General features: G+C 40.9%; 1 protein-coding gene across 1 annotated transcript in view; it reads left to right on the top strand.

Annotated features, from left to right (window-relative positions):
- The window catches only part of LOC102299925 (synapsin-3), a 160,182-nt gene that overhangs the window by 17,449 nt on the left and 121,209 nt on the right, over nt 1-21,524 (top strand). The window contains exon 3 of the mRNA XM_005939231.3: nt 16,529-16,998. Coding sequence (XP_005939293.1) covers nt 16,586-16,998 — 413 coding nt within the window. The 5' untranslated portion in view covers nt 16,529-16,585. The remainder of the gene's footprint in view (nt 1-16,528; nt 16,999-21,524) is intronic.

Raw genomic sequence — 21,524 nt, 5'->3', positions numbered from 1 at the left:
TAACATATTGTTTGGTTTCATTTAAAAAGCACCGAAAGGATGGTTTTGCGTTAGAAAATTTCGACTTATGTATATGAAATTTAGCCAATAATATCAATAAATTAATCAAATAAAATTCGTTTGCCCTGTGCATGGGGTACTTAAAGAAACCAAACAATATTTTCTCGTAACAAAGAGAGAACTCAGAAAAGATAAAGGAAACAACAAAACACAAAATTCTTGCCAGAAAAGATTCGTGTATAAGCATGACCAAAATAAATGAGACACATCTTCCTTCACTGTTGCTAAGGCTGTTGTTGCTACCTGATCCGTACCGGATGCGCAAATCTTACGTCACTTCCTCTCTTTGCCAACATTGCGACATTCAATATATTTGAATGATATGGTTAGCGCCCAGTTAGCTCCTAGCATTTCTCAACAGCTCTGCCTCCTTTTCGACTGCCCGGGACATTTAAACAATGGATAATCCGTATACAAACAAATTCATGCTTTTCTCCTCAACAGAGAGCGTCCCCTGTTGAACATAATCCTTATCTTTATAATCTCTTCTGCTATTTGCACATTCTTTACTGTAAATTCCTAAGTTAATTTGTAAATTTTTGTAGTAAATTGTAAATATTGTAAAACTTTTCTTCTGTCATTTAATGGTCGGGCATTGTACAGCTACAAGCATTTCACCCCCATGTCATACTGTGTATGGTTGTGTGTGTGTGACAAATAAAATTTGAATTTGAATTGAAAAGCAAAAATTTGTTGCGGATACGGATTATCCATTGTTTAAATGTCCCGGGAGTCGAAAAGGAGGCAGAGCTGTTGAGAAATGCTAGGAGCTAACTGGGCGCTAACCGTATCATTCAAATATATTGAATGTCGCAATGTTGGCAAAGAGAGGAAGTGACGTAAGATTTGCGCATGCGGGGTACCGATCGGGTTTCCGGTACGATCGGGTAGTGACAGTACGGTCCGACTTTGCACATGCGCAGCAAGGATCGGGGAGTCCTGATCCTTAACTATCTTTTTATTTTTCATTTTTGTCTTTATTATATTGAAATGGTTCATTAATGCAAAAACTTAAGAGGTACTTATTATTCTTAACATCTTAACAGATACTCTGACCCGTAACTATCGTAAAATGCTTCGACCGGAAGTAGACACCTTTCGCACATGCGGGGTACCGATTGGGTTTCCGGTATGGATCGGGTAGTGACACTGGAAGCGATTTGCTGGATGCTAAAGCTTTGACAGCTGGTCACTAGTGGACATTTCATGTTTTGTTTGTCTAGGTAGCTTTCAGATCCTTCTGTCCACCAATCAGAGTTTAGTAAAGGTGTTTTGATTTAGATGAATGATGACTGTGCTGTTGTTTTTGTTGCCAGGTTACAGATCAGATTATACCACACCCAGCGTTTTTTCTTATTTACCCAGAGAGCTTAATTGTTGTAGAGCAAGAAAAAAAAGCACTTAAAGAGTAAATAAAAATTTTTTTAAGTGTTGCAAACAAACATGTATATTTATTGTAATGCTCTTCTGTGCTGCACAATGGATGCAGTGTTACAACGTAGTTATTAATATTTATTACCAATGACGCCACACTACAAAATAAACGCAATGAAATAGTAATGAGGTCATCAGGAGGCAGATGCAAGCCTTCTGTCCATCAGCAGTTATCTGTTTCCCTTCCAGCAGATGCTCCTCAGCATGAAAGGCCGACTGCAGCTGCTAATGATTCACGTTTTCTGGCTAAAAGATGAATCACAAGATAAGAGTGACCTTTTTGTCCTTAATCAGCCGGCGTTACTAGACGCATGTCAAAAGTTAATGCAGAAAATAGAGCAGTTTGTGAAATGACTGGGAGAAACAAGCTGTAGTAATGTGGAGGCTTGTTCTGAATGAATCAATATGCCACTGATGCTGCGATTATGGAAATGATTCACTGACAACCTGTTGGTCATAGCTCAGATATGAAGGGAATGGGTGGTGTATTGGATTACGTCGTGCTGGAGCTCTATACCAAATGCTGGAAGCCAGAATTGTGTTTACACTTGTATTTTTTTCCCTTTAACTGAAAGATGTTGTTTGAGACTGACTGAGTGATTGATGAACCTCTAATCTCTGCAGCGATTCAGTACATTTAGTCGGCCTCCTGCCTTTTTGTGTGGACGTGCACTAATGCGGTGTCTGCAGTGACTGCTTGGCTCGGTCACTACCGCGGTGACTTGGCGGTGACTCCTCGCCTCACCGGCTCCTCGCTGCTGCTGCTGCAGACACTTATAGTGAACTGAGACTGTTGTGTCACTTGAACCATCGAGTTTCGCAGTTTGACGATGACTTTCCTGCTCCTCCTAGGTGTGCTCTAAGTGCAAAATTAGTGAGATTTTCAGTTTAGGTCCAACGCTTCGTGGTTTTTGAAATGGATTTTGTATTCCTAATCGGAATTATGTCCCCATTATCCAAATTGCGTCTTGGCACAATGTCTTGCTTGGAAGTAAGTTGGTAGAAAGGAGAGGCAGTGCACTGAAAGCATTTCGCAGCATGTTAGCATTTTGGTGCATTGAAATCAACACCCTAGAGGCTAATAGTGTCTTCACAAGCTGCCATTTTGCAAGTTTTGCGATGGCTGATCAACTAAGCAGCAGGCGTCCACGCACCCTCCCACAGCAACTCAACATACCATCTTTGCTGTAAACGTCTCGGCCGCCGCAGAGGCGAGAACGTACAGGGAGAGAAAGATACTGCAGATTAACAGTATGTTTTATAATGTTGTGCAGTATTTTTGGACTTGTGATATGTTGGGAGGTTCTTATGGATCCAAGTCTGGAAAAATATGTGGCAAAACCTTTTGCTTGGTGTGGCCCAAATGCAAAGGATTCAGTTTTCTGCAAAGTTAGTCAAATTTAAAGGTTTTGGTTTTAACAGTCGGATTGAAATCGTTTTGAGCCAGTGCTGTATAAAGATGGATATATGTATGTATGCATAAATAACAGTTTAGCTGATAGCAAATGCCACTGCTCATATTTAGGATTTAGAACACTTTCTGCTCTGAGCACATTCTGTATTGAGTATGAACACTATATGTATTTATTACCATTAATTAATCTACTTTTTTATGTAGCAATTTCAGTAATGGACTCCTTATGAGGTCACGTAATACAGCCCAATAAAGTCATGCCATCATAATCTAACCAGTTTAATATTGTGCATTAAACATATCAGACTGAGACAGAAGTAATTTATTTATTCCAGAGCTTTATGTTGATGTTGTTATTGTATGATAATGACTTGGCAGAGATGTTTTGTTTTTTCCAGCTCCATAGCCTCCTAGTGCACTCCTAGTAGCAACATGAAAAAGGTGGCGGAGTGCTAGGCACACAAAGATGAGTCATGCAAACATCCCTGTTTCCTGAAAGGTTGGCGTGTCAGTTAGATGGACTTCTGCCCTGCTTGTAGCTCTACGTAAGCGTGGGTTACTAAGTGACTGAGAAGACAGTGCAGATTATGTGATGATGCTGTTGTTTTGTTATAGTCTGAACTCTGTTATTTGCAAAGTACAGCGTGCATACGGAACATCGAACGGTTAGTAGCATTTACAGCTAAGCAAACGTGAGCAGTGACGATCAGTGAAGATGAAAATGTATTTTTAGTTTCCCAAACGTTGCTCAAAGGCAGTAACAGTCTGACTGTGTTAGCTTGTGGAGCCATATAATAGGAAATACTGCTAGCTTTGCACTGGGTTAAAACAGCACTGCAATCTATAGGAAAGGCCAGAGTCGCCTCTGTTTTCTGAGGCGGCTGAGGTCCTTCAACATCGGACAATGCTCAGGATTTTCTATGAGTCAGTTGTGGCCAGTGCCATGTTCTATGTTGTTGCATGATGGGGCAGCAGGTTGAGGGTCGCAGATGCCAGCAGCCTCAATAAACTGATCCGCAAGACCAGCAATGTTGTGGGGATGGAGCTGGACTCCTTTGGGGTGGTGTTGGAGAGATGGATGTTGTCCAAGATAAGGACAATGCTGGATAATACCTCCCACCCACTCCATGACATGCTGGCTATTTACAGGAGCACGTTCAGTGAGATATTTAATATAATGTAGACAAAAACAAAAAAATAAAAAGATAGTTACGGATCAGGACTCCCCGATCCTTGCTGCGCATGTGCAAAGTCGGACCGTACAAATCGGGTCTATCCGATCCGTACTGCACATGTGCAGGGGTTTTCTTCTTCTTCTGTTCGTTTAATGGCAGTGTACTCCCCAGTGTACGAGGATACCGCCACCTGCTGACCGAGCGAATGAACCCTGTTGTAAACTGAATTAGCGTCATTACAAACGTGTGTTAAATTTGATTTAGTGATAATCGAGCGTGTTTATGCTTGTCTGTGTGGAGAGGATTGATTGGAATAGCGATGATGATGTGCGCTATCACTGTCAATTGTCAGTAAACACTTCATCTGGCTGCTGAATCTTCACGTGACACATTACTAAGTCAGTATTATTAAGTCTGTAATTAGGCGCCATTCTTCTTATTTTACGGCGCTGTTGTTCAATCGGGGAATGCTCTCTGTTGAGGAGAAAAGCAAAAATTTGTTGTGGATACGGATTATCCATTGTTTAAATGTCCCGGTAGTCGAAAAGGAGGCAGAGCTGTTGAGAAATGCTAGGAGCTAACTGGGCGCTAACCGTATCATTCAAATATATTGAATGTCGCAATGTTGGCAAAGAGAGGAAGTGACGTAAGATTTGCGCATGCGGGGTACCGATCGGGTTTCCGGTATAGATCGGGTAGCGACAGTACGGTCCGACTTTGCACATGCGCAGCAAGGATCGGGGAGTCCTGATCCTTAACTATCTTTTTATTTTTCGTTTTTGTTTTTATTATATTGAAATGGTTCATTAATGCAAAAACTTTAAGAGGTACTTATTATTCTTAACATCTTAACAGATACTCTGACCCGTAACTATCGTAAAATGCTTCGACCGGAAGTAGACACCTTTCGCACATGCGGGGTATCGATTGGGTTTCCGGTATGGATCGGGTAGTGACACTGGAAGCGATTTGCTGGATGCTAAAGCTTTGACAGCTGGTCACTAGTGGACATTTCATGTTTTGTTTGTCTAGGTAGCTTTCAGATCCTTCTGTCCACCAATCAGAGTTTAGTAAAGGTGTTTTGATTTAGATGAATGATGACTGTGCTGTTGTTTTTGTTGCCAGGTTACAGATCAGATTATACCACACCCAGCGTTTTTTCTTATTTACCCAGAGAGCTTAATTGTTGTAGAGCAAGAAAAAAAAGCACTTAAAGAGTAAATAAATTTTTTTTTAAGTGTTGCAAACAAACATGTATATTTATTGTAATGCTCTTCTGTGCTGCACAATGGATGCAGTGTTACAACGTAGTTATTAATATTTATTACCAATGACGCCACACTACAAAATAAACGCAATGAAATAGTAATGAGGTCATCAGGAGGCAGATGCAAGCCTTCTGTCCATCAGCAGTTATCTGTTTCCCTTCCAGCAGATGCTCCTCAGCATGAAAGGCCGACTGCAGCTGCTAATGATTCATGTTTTCTGGCTAAAAGATGAATCACAAGATAAGAGTGACCTTTTTGTCCTTAATCAGCCAGCGTTACTAGACGCATGTCAAAAGTTAATGCAGAAAATAGAGCAGTTTGTGAAATGACTGGGAGAAACAAGCTGTAGTAATGTGGAGGCTTGTTCTGAATGAATCAATATGCCACTGATGCTGCGATTATGGAAATGATTCACTGACAACCTGTTGGTCATAGCTCAGATATGAAGGGAATGGGTGGTGTATTGGATTACGTCGTGCTGGAGCTCTATACCAAACGCTGGAAGCCAGAATTGTGTTTACACTTGTATTTTTTTCCCTTTAACTGAAAGATGTTGTTTGAGACTGACTGAGTGATTGATGAACCTCTAATCTCTGCAGCGATTCAGTACATTTAGTCGGCCTCCTGCCTTTTTGTGTGGACGTGCACTAATGCGGTGTCTGCAGTGACTGCTTGGCTCGGTCACTACCGCGGTGACTTGGCGGTGACTCCTCGCCTCACCGGCTCCTCGCTGCTGCTGCTGCAGACACTTATAGTGAACTGAGACTGTTGTGTCACTTGAACCATCGAGTTTCGCAGTTTGACGATGACTTTCCTGCTCCTCCTAGGTGTGCTCTAAGTGCAAAATTAGTGAGATTTTCAGTTTAGGTCCAACGCTTCGTGGTTTTTGAAATGGATTTTGTATTCCTAATCGGAATTATGTCCCCATTATCCAAATTGCGTCTTGGCACAATGTCTTGCTTGGAAGTAAGTTGGTAGAAAGGAGAGGCAGTGCACTGAAAGCATTTCGCAGCATGTTAGCATTTTGGTGCATTGAAATCAACACCCTAGAGGCTAATAGTGTCTTCACAAGCTGCCATTTTGCAAGTTTTGCGATGGCTGATCAACTAAGCAGCAGGCGTCCACGCACCCTCCCACAGCAACTCAACATACCATCTTTGCTGTAAACGTCTCGGCCGCCGCAGAGGCGAGAACGTACAGGGAGAGAAAGATACTGCAGATTAACAGTATGTTTTATAATGTTGTGCAGTATTTTTGGACTTGTGATATGTTGGGAGGTTCTTATGGATCCAAGTCTGGAAAAATATGTGGCAAAACCTTTTGCTTGGTGTGGCCCAAATGCAAAGGATTCAGTTTTCTGCAAAGTTAGTCAAATTTAAAGGTTTTGGTTTTAACAGTCGGATTGAAATCGTTTTGAGCCAGTGCTGTATAAAGATGGATATATGTATGTATGCATAAATAACAGTTTAGCTGATAGCAAATGCCACTGCTCATATTTAGGATTTAGAACACTTTCTGCTCTGAGCACATTCTGTATTGAGTATGAACACTATATGTATTTATTACCATTAATTAATCTACTTTTTTATGTAGCAATTTCAGTAATGGACTCCTTATGAGGTCACGTAATACAGCCCAATAAAGTCATGCCATCATAATCTAACCAGTTTAATATTGTGCATTAAACATATCAGACTGAGACAGAAGTAATTTATTTATTCCAGAGCTTTATGTTGATGTTGTTATTGTATGATAATGACTTGGCAGAGATGTTTTGTTTTTTCCAGCTCCATAGCCTCCTAGTGCACTCCTAGTAGCAACATGAAAAAGGTGGCGGAGTGCTAGGCACACAAAGATGAGTCATGCAAACATCCCTGTTTCCTGAAAGGTTGGCGTGTCAGTTAGATGGACTTCTGCCCTGCTTGTAGCTCTACGTAAGCGTGGGTTACTAAGTGACTGAGAAGACAGTGCAGATTATGTGATGATGCTGTTGTTTTGTTATAGTCTGAACTCTGTTATTTGCAAAGTACAGCGTGCATACGGAACATCGAACGGTTAGTAGCATTTACAGCTAAGCAAACGTGAGCAGTGACGATCAGTGAAGATGAAAATGTATTTTTAGTTTCCCAAACGTTGCTCAAAGGCAGTAACAGTCTGACTGTGTTAGCTTGTGGAGCCATATAATAGGAAATACTGCTAGCTTTGCACTGGGTTAAAACAGCACTGCAATCTATAGGAAAGGCCAGAGTCGCCTCTGTTTTCTGAGGCGGCTGAGGTCCTTCAACATCGGACAATGCTCAGGATTTTCTATGAGTCAGTTGTGGCCAGTGCCATGTTCTATGTTGTTGCATGATGGGGCAGCAGGTTGAGGGTCGCAGATGCCAGCAGCCTCAATAAACTGATCCGCAAGACCAGTAATGTTGTGGGGATGGAGCTGGACTCCTTTGGGGTGGTGTTGGAGAGATGGATGTTGTCCAAGATAAGGACAATGCTGGATAATACCTCCCACCCACTCCATGACATGCTGGCTAGTAGGGCTGCCACGATTACGTCGACTATCAAAATCGTCGACGACTGATTTAATAGTCGACGCGTCGTTTGAAGCTTTGTAAGATCCCAAAAGACGCAGGAATAATAGCAGGATTTAAGAGTGTAATAACGGACTGAAACAGAAGATGGCAGCACTGCATGTACAAGGATGCCAGCTGCCGTTAAACCCCGAAGAAGAAGAAGCTGTGTCCCAGAATTCATAGCGCGCCCAGCTCTAGTTTCCAACAATGGCGGCAGCTAGTTAGTTTTAATATTACTCTTATTATTCTTTCTGGGTCACAAAATAAACGTTTAACATATTTTCAGGCGAGAATGTAGCTGTGTAAACCTCAAATATCTGCTCAGTTTATCAAGACACCACATATTTTCAAAAGCGCTCCGACGTTTTCGGAGACGTCTGTTACCCACTAGCTCGATAGCTAGCCGGGGGCTAGGTCACGACCGTGAGGCCCCGCAAATCGTTTTCAAACCCACCGCCGTCTTTCGCTACTCAGGTTAAACATGATATATGAGTCACTTAGATAACTTAAAAATGTTATTGTTTGGCTTTTTTCAGTATTTTATTTGTTCCTGAGTAAATCGGTTTGGCTGAGATTAAAGTTATAGTTTTTACACAGCTGAATAAACGTCAAGCAGACAGCTGATTATCAGAAGTGTGAGATGCTCAGAATTACTCCGGTGTCCTGTTATATTTTAGATAGCAAGGAGTTTATTAAACTTCACCGAAACAATCTGCAAATTTCATTAAAATTTAATAAACTATCATCTTGTCTTTATTTTTAGTTAGCACAGACCTTAAACACTTAAAGCTGTAAGCTAATGATAGTTATATAAGAGCAGATGCTGCTGGTGCAATAAGCTGTAGTTTTACGTCCAGTGGATGATGATCTGATTAGTCGACTAATCGCAAAAATAATCGGTGACTAGTCGACTATCAAAATAACCGTTTGTGGCAGCCCTACTGGTCAGTCACAGGAGCTGTGACTGACCAGTTCAGTGTCATGTTCAGTGAGAGACTGAGATCACCAAAAAGCACCACTGAACGACACAGGAAATCATTCCTGCCTGTGGCCATCTCCCTGTACACCTCCTCCATCTAACACACTGTAAACACTGCAGTAGTTACAGCCTTTTTGCACACGCTCTACAGCAGCGGTCCCCAACGTTTTTTGTGCCACAGTCCGGTTTAATGTCAGACAGTATTTTCAGTATTTTTGAAAAAATATTTTTCAATACAATATTTTCACAGACCAGCCTTTAAGGTGATAAATACAACAAAATAAAATGATATGACCAAGACAGAAATTGTGGTATTTTGTAAATATAATAATAAACGCAAATTCACTGTGTAATTATGTAACTTTTATTAGCAGCATCTGAAATGCGGCATCAACATTGAGAGTAACTCCTCTCTGCCCCTTAATGCTCTCTGGTCGCTATGGTAATGCTTAAATATTTCTTTCAAAATAAGACACACAACTACAACACAGGAAAAGACCCAGGGAAACCAAATTAACCATAAATTTCACACCTAAGCCTCAACTCTCGCAGCCCGGTACCAAACGACTCACGGAACGGTACTGGTCCATGGCCCGGGGGTTGGGGACCGCTGCTCTACAGTAAAATAGCAAATGACAAAGTTCACAGGTCAGAGTTAAATGTCAATCATATATATTTCACCTCTGTAATATTCTTGATATTTATAATTGTGTGATTTGTATATATTAGGGCTATTTGTTAAATTTGTAAACTCTGTAACATTTTGTATTATTAATTAGTTTAGTCTGTTACTGTTGCTGTCTTGGAGCAACTGTAACCAACACAATTTCCCTAGGGATTATTAAAGTATTCAGATTCTAATGCTTGTGAGGCCATATGTAGCAGGAGGCAGCCATTGCTTCTGAATAAGCTAGCTAAGCTAGCAAGGCCCCAAAAGCCTTGAGTGAGTCAAACCCCAGAAAGACAAAGAAAAACGTGTCATACTGGATGAAAACATGAGTTTCTTTTTTACAAGCAATGAGATTCGCACCTTGTATCTAACTTTGGTACAATATAAATAAAAAGGATCTGAATAGACCCCAAAGGTGGACTGACTGACAGATGACTAGATCAGCTGCTACTAGCTTACAGCTAGCGCAGACACAGAAAAGTATCAAAAGATTACAATAAAAGATGTCCGTGACATGTCCATTATATATGAAAAATAAAATTACAGACAGGCTGTTTTGTTTTTTCCAAAGCAGAAATAACAAAGTCAAAAATCTAAATTGGGTTAAATGTTAATATGAGAAGTTAGGTAATCTAATACAGTGTAAAGAAGTATTATAGTTAAATTAAAAAAAACCAAACAGATGTGGTAACGAAGCCTGGGACTTGACTTTGGAAAAACAAAAACATATGTATTTAATTTGCTTTTTTGCTTGAGATGGGTGAGAGCATTGGTCTGAAGCAACAAAACAGCAGTGATCTAATTAGATTTTGAGGCTTGAGACAGGATGGCTCTACAGAAGAGGTCAGGGTAATTTGAAAGGATCTGATCAACCTTAGTGGGCCCGGCATGTTTCATGGCTGTCTGCCTTGTAGATTAAGATGCTCGCTGTTGAGAAGTTTGACCGATTTTGTTTCCAAAAACAGTAGAGGAAACAACAACACATGTGTACTGGCAGACAGAGAGATTGACTGACTGATGATGATCGATGAATATTAATATGATCTATGGTAACCATGACAACAGGGCCTGCCACCAAGGAATTTTTACTGTATGGCCCCAGGATAGTAACATCATGAGCATCAACGCGGCACCGATTCCCGCACGGTTATTAATAATCCCCCAGAATGCCTCGGGGCAGGTTCCAGCCAGCTCGTTCTCCCAGCGTTTTGTCTCTCTGCTCTCTTTAATTTCAGACTCGAGTCCAAGCAGCTATGCTTTGCTCTCTCTCGTTACAACCCCCAGCCACTCACCTCAGACTGTCATGAATAATTAAAACCTTGTTCGACTGCTCGTGGTGACACGCTGCACACTGGGGAGATGAGCACTGATCCCTGTAAGCTCGTTCCAGTTTAGCAGACAATATCTGTCCGTGTGTTCATGTTTGGCTTTGGGGTGTGAGGGGCGCTGTACGCTCGCGTAAGAGCCTTAAGAAGGAAGTTAAGAGCAGTTAGGGTCTTAGATAACACACAGTTTAGGTTTCCACACTTTGTCATTTAGGAGAGGCAGGCACTTGAAAACCTTAGCGGGGAGCAAGTAGTCTTTATGGCACGGTGTGAATATATGGCACGTGCTCTTAACTTCCTGTAGGCCCGTGGAGTGGTCAGAGAAGACGACGTGGCACTGCTGCATGTCTTCCACCACTCAGTCAACACTTCTATCAGGCTTTGGTGTGTAAATTCACAGAAGAGGCGTTCAGATTATGTGCTAGATGTAACAGATTCGCAGACTGGATGTGAAGGAGGAAAGAACAGGAAGGAAGGCTGCTGGGTCTGCCGCACTCTCTCCTCGTCAATTTCGAGCTTTTTTAAATATAGAAAAATGCACGCTGTACATCAGTGGGGGTCCAGAGTATGGTGTGGCATTATCGTCCTCCTTCCCCTTCATTAGCAGCTAAGCCTGTGATTATTGCTGAGCTGATTTTTGCTGCTATCGTCTATTTCAACTGAGGATTATTCAAGCTTTTGAATGTTTGGATATTTCAGTATAAACTCAGGCTTTGCCGCAGTAACCAGCGATTGACCCTGTTTCTGCTACTTCCTGCTAGAGTCCCATGAGCAGTGTTGCCACCTGTTCAGGGGTAGCAGTGTGCGGGTATACTGCTGAGAGAACGATGAGGAAAAAGCTTTAAGGCTTTTAAAACTTGAGGCACAGAGGAAACTTTGCTGAGGGGGTGGTTGAAAAAGTAGAAATGTGCCACAAGTGTAAAGATAGTAATTTTCGTCTTTTCAATGAGATCAAGTTGTCACAAAGAGGACAGAGCTGCCAGTCAGTAAATCTATGCCTGTAATTGCTACAGTTTGCTGTTCTCTTTATTCTGTCGATTTTCTAGCTCCTGCTTTTGCTGTTTCTTTTTACTGTAATGTGACCGAAACCTGGCTTATTTGCATTGTATAAACTTTGCAGTGGTTGACATATTAGCATAATTCCATGGGGGGATGCCCATCACTCGGTGGTAGGATACACTGTTAAGCTTACCTGCTGGAAAGCTTATTACAGCTCCTGTTTTGCTGTTCCTACTGACAACTGGGATCCTAATCCAGAATAAACTCCAGGGCAACAACCCCTAAATTCAAGTAATAAAGTCTTAATCTCATAATATTCAGTATTTTTATGACTGTCATAAAGAAAGCACACTGTTGACCGTGATTCCATCCTAGATATAACATCTTGCTGCTGTATATTGATAGAGAGTAAATGTGTATCAGTCTCAAGCCGCAGACTTTGATGCTGAAAACAAAGCCAGTGTGCATGCGCCACTTCCCCATTTTCTTCCTTTTAAAAGGAAGTTTTTCACTCCCACTGTCAAAGCCTAAAGTTCTGCACGATTAAGGGTGTAGTTGTTGAGGGTACTATCAGCTAGGCATCATAAGGTGGAAATCCTCAACTGATTAGCAGAATGCTAATGTTTTATTCAGGACAAGTCCTTCCAGTGGCTCCAAATTCAATCAGTTGTTATATTAAATGCTATTTATGGCCTTTGACTTGAATATTTCCAGCCTCACACAAGAAGTCATTGAGCTAGTGTGTTGGTGCTTGTGTGTATTTCTGTCTTTTTAGTTATACTACTATCCTTCCCCAAACCCTGTACTTTAGTTATCTATGTTGCTAGAGAGACTTTTATATGTTAGCAATGCATAGCATATATTTGTGTCTCTACAATTCACATTGCTAGCCAAGGTAGGTAGCTAGCATTAGGTACCTTGGCTAGCGATGCTTTAAATCTAGAAATGTGTTAGAAATGTCCCATTATTTACTTCTTCACCCTCTCGTCCTAATGCAATCAAAAATATTTCAAAATACCAAGATGGCATCAGGTAAAAAAAGAAAAAACACATTCAAGGCTTTAAAAATGTCCATATTTTATAAAAACCCATTTCCCAAAAAGTCGAAGGCGTCGTAAAATGTAATCGAAAACCGAAAGCATTGATTTTGCAAATGTCATAAAGCCATATTTTATTCATAACAGAACACAGAAAATATATAAAATGTTTAAACTGAGAAAATGTACCATTAACTCATGTTAATTTTGATGTCAGCACCACATCTTCAAAAAGTCTGTAAACTTCTGGGAACTGAGGAGGTCTTAAGTTTTGGTTCATGATACTCTAAATGATTTCAGTTGGTTACTGGTCTGGATTGAGGACAGGCTAGTTCAGTTAGCATCGTCTTGGTGAAATATACAAGGCCTTCTCTGAGAAAGCTGTCAACTGGATGCTCCCATCCAGCCAAGAATGAGGGTTGACCAATCAGGGCTAACGAGACAAGGGAAGCAAAATGAGATACATTAATATGAGACGCAGACTTTCAAAGTAAAACAGGAAACATAACACAGAGACACGGACAAGAGGATACAGCCGACAGGGGAGACAGCAACTGTGGAGCACAGACAGAAACCAGAAGACTAAAACTCTAACATAAACACACAGAGAACCTAAACTTAGAACAGTCCTGTAACGCATTAGACAAAGAAAGCTAGAATATAATCAAATAAACAAAATGAAAGAAGCAAACACACAAAACACTGGGTCGAGGCCCAGGCACCCTAACACCTGTAGATGATGAGCTATTCAAAGTCTTCTCAGTTTTATGTTGAGGAACGTTATGAAATTGTTCCACAATTTGTAGATGAAGGGTTTTTTTTGCAAATTGATAAAGATCAGCTCGTCTTTATTTCTGGGAAAACTTCCCTGTTGCCATTTAACCAAATTAGTTGCAAAGCATTCTTCTCAGTTTAAACACTTGATATGTTTTCTATGTTCTACTGTGAATGAAAGATTGATAGATTTATGATTTTGTTTTTATTTATATTTTATTCAGTATTCCAGTATTTTGTAGGAAATGGGGTTCCTTCAGTACCATATGTTTAAAAACTGCTTTACAGTGAGACACTTTTTGAATGTCTATGAAAAAAAATCAATATTTTTACACTAACAATCTTTCAGTTTTGTGTAATATGAAAAAAGTCAAATATATTTTACAGCTTCACACACTTTTGTGGAGAACTTTTGAAACTTTTATAGCTAATTTTAGTTTTCGACCTTCATTGTCACTGCTCTCACTCTCAGCAGCTTCTCTAGCAGGGAGCCATGATAATATCACTGTATTCCATTTGCCCAGCAGCAAACAGCAATAAGGTGAAAGTTAGTCACTAGCGGGGGAGCATAATTAGCAGATTAAGGGCCCGATCTTTTTCTCGGGACCTAGTGAAGACGAAATTAGAGCTAAGTGGATGGTGAATGCTGTAGTTTAATTTGCCGGATGGCCAGATGATGCAATGAACGTTTTGAGTTAAGAGTGCAACTCTTACCTTAGGATGAAAACGATCAGGTCGTTGTGGACACTATGCTGTATTTAGATTTTGTAATAATTCATGTAACCTGACTGATATTAATAGGGCCTTACTCGTCTCTGAGCTCAGTGTTCTGTCAGGAGAGATCCAGTGGCGCTTTATCACACTGCTAACAGCTGTAACTGTGCTGCTGCTAAGCAGAATAGTACGGTTCAGCTTCTGTGCAGCTCAGGTCTCACTTCAGTTTCTTGCCTCGCAATATCAGGCAACAGCTGCAAGTTTCACAGAAAGCTTCCTCTTGGCGATAACCTGACTACAATAACCTGTCAAGATGTAACATTTGCTCCACATCCTTCTCTTATGTCTGCAGGCTTGTCAGGTTCTCCTCCTCTGCAAAAACACAGCCACAAACACTGGGCGCATCCGCCTGAGACAAGACGCCACAATAAGAAATGCACTTTTATCTAATCTAAGCTCCATTTATAGTGGGAGCAGCCTAGTTTTAATCAGGTTTAGGGGTTTCTTTTCCTCTCCGCTTGCGTGCGTGCTTCACTGCAGTTTGATGGCTAATCTGCCTGAATGTCTCTCCTCTGCCTCGCTGGGTTCCATGTGTTATATAACTGTTTTTTTCCAACTGACTCGTCTGCTTTACAAAGAAATGAGCTATGAATCTCCTCCAACTTTGCATCATCACGGCTGCGTCGCTGAATTATTTGCCAGCGGTTTCTGTCCCACTCGGCATGGGTAACTCGATCTTATGCAAATCGGGTTTAACAGATTCGTAGCTGTTATAAGAAAAAAGAAAATCACAGTGGAACAACTTTGAAGTGTCACAGTAATAACAGCTCTAGTTTTTCATCCTCATCGATGTGACACTGCTTTCCATCCGTGGTTCATTTTGCCTGAGGTCTGACGCTGATTAGTGTGAACATGGAAAAGTAGAGAAGCATCATATTGTTAAATATTGGATCAGATTCATCTGTGCCTCAGCATCGAATCCTGATGCTTACATGCCATATACTGTAGTCTGCTCAGTGAACTACCTCAAACTCTCCATAGATACTGCTGATAATCTTTTACTCACTTTAGGCTGTGTTAAACAATTCATAGCCTGACAGCTTTTTCAGTGTCTTATCATCTGGATTACTGTAAACGCACTACTGATATATTATCATCAGAACTAATCTCGAGAAAGCATTTCCTGTTTTTTTTATTTTATTTTTTATTTTTTAATCTTTATACCAAAGCTTCAGGGCGCTCACGAGATAGTCCGCTATTGATAGATACGTATAAAGCTAAATGACTAGAATAATTAAATACATGGTAAATGGACTGGTACTTAGTGCTTTTCCACTCTAATAGATTGCCCAAAGCACTTTCTACTACAAATCTCACTCACCCTTTCATCAATTCTATCTGTGAAGCACCAAACTGTCACCTCATGGTGCTTTATATTGGAAGTTAAAGACAGAGAAATACGATTAGACGAGGAAGGGAAAGAAAAGTTATATTCCTGGTTAAAATTGTGCATTTTAACATAAGAGTCTGTTGAGTTTGACTTCATTTAGGAGCAAACCTCAAGTTGCCATCGGAGGAGCTGCAGTCAAGTTTGCATCATTCTGTTAATATGCTCTCATTTTGAGAGAGGGGGTTTGAAACTTTGTTGTTCTGTTGTGACCCTGTTTGCTCAGTGTAGGGAAGCACCAAACAGTTCTCTGTGCCATGACTATCATTGTCACTGTGGTTTAGTACATCCTCCATCATGATCATCATCTAGTTGCTAATTGTGTGATAAACTCATTTTGTACGTTTTTATCAGAGCTGTTTTTGCTTGATTAGCTGCCTGCTGGAGCAGGAAACATGGCTGATTAGAGCAGTTAGTCTGAATCAAAACATTAATTTTGCTGGCTGCAAGCAATTACCCAGAAGAAGTTAAAATGCTTCTGTAGCACTGGGGGATTTTCTGTGAATACGTCAATTCAGAATGCAACCAAAGAGACAACCACTCCATCAGAGATTGGTGTAGCTTGTATGTTGGACTAACACAACATCAGCCATAGACAGCACTAAAAACTGAGCCTGAGCTCGCTTCTTGTGTTTTGAATCTTCTTCTTTTTTTTTTTCCAGGACTACAGGCATTCTTCCCTCTCACCTCTGGCCTGACTGACCCACCAGCCCATCACCATGAACTACCTTCGCCGGCGCCTGTCAGACAGCAGCTTTGTGGCCAACCTCCCCAACGGCTACATGATGGATCTGCAGAGGCCGACCCCGCCAGGCTCATCAACTTCTTCTCCTGCCTCCCCAGCCACAGAGAGGCGGCAGCCCCCGAGCGTCCCAAGCCAGCCTCAAGCCTCGGGCGTATCCTCTGGCTCAGCCTCTGGTCCGGCCTCAGGCTCAGGGAGCTTCCTCAGCTCCTTCTCCAGCGTGGTGAAGAGTGCACAGATGGCCCAGAATGTGGCGGCTGCCGCGCATGCTAAGTCAGCAGCGGCAGCGGCGGCTGCTGAAGGCGCCTCTGCAGGAGGTGTTCAGCCGGCCAAGCCTGTGATACGCAAGCCTAAGATCCTGCTGGTGATTGATGATCAGCACACAGACTGGTGAGCAGAAGCCTTTTAATGTAGTAGCACAAGTGTGGGTTTATATTTGAGCAGAAAACATTTCACATCACAGTGCTTGCTCTCTGATGTCTGAAATGACTCATCTGAGATCACTTCAAGTTCCAGCAAATAATGAACTGAAGTGTGACTGATTTGTTTGTCAGAGTACTAGAACTCTTCCATGTCATTTACAGTCGTGCTTCCCTTAAAATTTCCACAGCGGATCACAAAAACCAATGAGCAGTTAAGTGGAAGTAACCTTCTTACTGCTGTATAAAGTGTAGTAGTATAAGTGGGACATGGCAAATTAAACTTAAGAGTGAACTTCTTTGATACATCACCAGACCTTCTAAAAGCAAGTCTACACCTTGAAGACATAAAATGTTCAGTGAGTTTACCCTGATATAAGGCTTCTTTACATTGACTGTTTGATTATTAAACTATAAATTAGCATGTTTTTAAAATGTATATAATTACAGAAAAGGTGTACATACTTTGTAAAACAGGACTGCTGTCATGGATGTAAGAGTGAAGCTTGACTAAGTTGGCATTAGAGTAAAATGAAGATAAGAAACAGCTAGCATAGCATTGCAAACTGACAAAATATAGTTTTTATTCATAAAGAAATACATAAATATAAATATATAAGTAAAATATAAAGTGACAATTTCTTGCCGTGTATTGTTTTTGTTGCTGTAGTTCATATAATTCAAGTAATTCTGAAAAGTGCTAGGCTAACTGTTTCTAATGTTTATGCTAAGTTAGGCTATCTACTTCTAGCTCCGGTTCCATACTTTTAATGCTATGATGTTAACAGTAGTACTAATCCGACACTCTTGTCTGGAAGCACGTAGGTGTATTTAGAAAAACATCTGTATTCCTGTAAGATGCTACTTTCAAAACATCTTATTGTCAGTAAGCTAATTAGCCACCAAAATCTTTAGCATCTAAAAAGAAGATATTGCTAAGATTAAAAAAAGGTCAACTTTGATAGCTTGTATTTCTCCTTCTACTCTCCTGCCAAATGGAAAACATTCTTGTGCTTCAGTTTGAATGAAGTGAGACGTGTTATTGTTTATGATAGATTTGTACGTCCTTGGTCTTAGCCGGCGTTTGCATTAGCGTTCTTTGCTGGAATTAAAATTGTCATGGTAACAAGGAAAAGGAACGATGGAATGTGACAGGAAAAAAAAACTGATTTAATCAGAAGAAATGAGCTCTTCTTTCGCTGACAGCCCATACATGAATTTTTGAAGCCGACTTCAGCTGCCTTTTACTCCCAACGCCGGAGGAATTGATTTCCTGAGCTGCAGTGAAGACACGCAGCAGCCAGTTTATCGTGTTTGTCTTACGGAATCAATAAACCACTCATCCATTTCATGAATTGTTATTCTGTTGCCTGACATTTGCTGGTAGACCGACCTCAGCTGGGCTGTTATTAGCCATTTCCAGCCGCTCGAGCTGCACCCACAGAATTAGTAGGGATCATTATGTGCGGAGGCATCCTCTACTAGGAGATCAGGCAGGAGTCTAAAAATGATCCCTAAATTAAAGCGCCCCACTGACAGCCGTGTCAAAAGCACCAAGATTGCTCTCAATTTCCCGCAAAGCCGGGTGGCCTCTTTTCCTTAAGCTGCAATCCCAAGAGGACCCATTTCTTTTCACACCCTGGTGTTTTTGAAATGAGTCGTCAGGGGATCATCCACCCTCTGAGGCACAAAAGCTCACTCAGCGACTCAGATGGAGCATCCTCACTGTTTGAGAGAACAGCGGGCTTTTTTTTTTTTTTTAAATCACCAACTCTGTTAGTTAAATAAAGAGAGAAGAATGGAAGTTTTTTTTAAAGTGCGGTTGATTTATTGATTTTTTTTGTGAGCTTTTGCAGCAACAGGAACATCTGAGCAATATAAAGCAATCCAGGGTAACGAAACCTTACCTTCCAACGAGATTTTAGTATTCACATTTTGATCATATGAGTTAACTCTGTCAAAATAGCTTGCGGCACTGTTGTAGTGGGTTAGATTATGTGTGATGGATTGCAATTTTGAAGTCCAGGTGTCCATCTATGCTCCATAGTTTTGCTTTGCTTATTGTCGTTTATTGGTTGCAACTTTTATTCAAAGTTTGAGCTTCTTTCTGCACAGTTTGACACGACAGTGCTGAGTTTAGGGCCCACATTTTAAGCACAAGCAGGTTTTCTGTGATGCCACAGCTTGCTTTGAAGCCTTAAGCAAAACAGCATAACACCTACACACGTGAGATGTAGAAACACATCATTTTTTAATCATTTCTTACATCTTTTTAAACATTGCAACAGACTGGCGACCTGGCCAGGAGACCTCACATACCCAGCCACCCTCAATTTGATAAAAGGGATTTACTTAAAGCTTCCAAGCAACATTTTAATAACACATTATTTTTTTTAAATATTGGTAGGCACTGCTTTATTTTTGGCACATTTTCTGCAATAACTTTTCAGAATTGTGCAATTTAAGTGCTCTGAGAGGAAACTGCATTTCTGTCTACTCCAGGATGTCTTCAGAGGTAGGAGACAAAGAGACTGTTCCTGTTGGTTATCAATGCAAATGTGCATGGATGTCACTTCACAGGGCAAAGAGTCTCGTTCAGTGTCAGGAAATAGAGCAGGAAAACATGATATTGCTTTTAACTGCTGAATTCAAAGCGTGTCAAGCTGCTGTTAAACGCTGTTAAATGTAGAACTGTTCCTGAGTTAACCACTGGGTGGCACTGTAGCTTACTTAAAGCCTCATAGACGGCTGCTTATCATTTCCCTTGACGCTTGAATGTTTCTATGTAGGAGTGATGAGCTTTGACCAGCAGATGGAGTTATCTGATAGACTATAAATTTTATCTGAAGCACTTCCTCTTGCAGTCTTGTAGCGTTTGAGCCTACAGATGTTCTCAGAGTATTAGTCTTTACATCATCACATCACTTTGATTTCATTTCAAACCAGTGTTATCTCTAGAGATGAAGGTCATGTCTTTTCCATTTAGATAACAGACTGAAAGCAGTAATTAATTAATATCCAATTCAAGATGATTTTTTTTAGATTCACTTAACACTTTGGACTGTTATCACTGATGTCCATTGTTAGTGAATATACCTAAAATTGGCTCCAAAGCTGCCTGAACAACATCACAGCCATGGAAACTGATACTGTTGTTGGACTAGTCGTGTCAAACATGAGGCCTGGGGGCCTGAATTGGCCAGGAAAAATCTCCAATTTGGGACACTGGATGACTTTGGAAATGTGAAGGAAATTTTGGACTTTGGACCGACAGATCTTTCATTTACTGCAGCAGGATTTCTTCATTGTGTAGATGTACCTTTGAAATTGCATCTTTTTCTTATGATAAGATATCTCGGGGGTTAGTTAAACTTATTTACACTGAGAGAAAGGAGTTTCATCGATTAAGATCAAGTGGGGCTGCATGAGGCATGTAACATGAGATTGACATCCCTGATTTGAAGCTTGAATTTGCTTGATGGATGTCCTGAGAGTAAAGACAACTGTTACTCATTCTGCAGGAGATTATAAATGTTCATCTCCAGCTCCTCTCTGGTATGTTTGCATGTTATCATTGACCAATGGCAGCTTTAAGAGTGTAGTCATGGTGCTGCTGCTAACAATAAAACTGAACCAGCACTGAAGTGGTGACTGTGAATGTCCACAAGATCAGCTCAGGAGGTGGCTGTCGACTTGAGTCTTGAGCCACTTCAGCCAGCAGTCGAACAGTTAACGCTTGACTCTCAGATGCAGATTGAGGGGGAAAAAATTTGGCTGCTCTTTTTGCAACATGTCTTCAACTAAACCTTGTCGCTGGATTTCATTTATAACCGTTGGGAAAGTGATGTATTGTGTGCTGCTTTGCTGTTGAAATCTTTAGGTTGCTCAAATGACAAAGTGAAGATAAGAGTTCCAATTGTGTTGGCGAGGTTTATGATTGGCTTTATGACCCTTTATTGACTCATGATGTACTCTTGATTTTTTTTAAGCCCCAGGAGTCCAATGGTCTTTCAACATCGCGTTCTAAATAGATGCAATGTGGTTTTAATGTATTTACATAGTAAAAATCAAGCTTATTCTATATATGGTCACAAGTTTAGACGCTAACGTAATGGTTTTTGCATGGAAGAAGTGCGATTGCTAAAAAACACAACTTTAGCTCTTTGACAGACATTCAGCAGGTATATGGGCATCCATCCGTCCATCCATCCATCCACTTTCCTTTGCTTACTCCATTTTCCAATTTCTGATGGGGGATTGCAAAATGATCCCAGGACAGTTAAGATGTGTAATATCTCCAGTAGACTGGGCCTACTTTAAAGTTTCCCTTCAGCTTGTTGTGCCTAGAAAACACCCCAGAGGTATCCCAGTGAGACGTTATAACCAATTCAGTTGGTTTGGTCCAGACGCCCTAGGACAGGGGTGTCCAACTCCAGACCTCAAGGGCCGGTGTCCTGCAGGTTTTAGATCTCACCCTGGGTCAACACACCTGAATCA

Source organism: Haplochromis burtoni, unplaced genomic scaffold (assembly GCF_018398535.1).
Source record: "Haplochromis burtoni strain Fernald_Lab_line unplaced genomic scaffold, NCSU_Asbu1 Contig_267, whole genome shotgun sequence".
NCBI lineage: Eukaryota > Metazoa > Chordata > Actinopteri > Cichliformes > Cichlidae > Haplochromis > Haplochromis burtoni.
The sequence above is the reverse complement of the archived record's forward strand: the minus strand, read 5'-3'. Positions and strand labels throughout refer to the sequence as shown.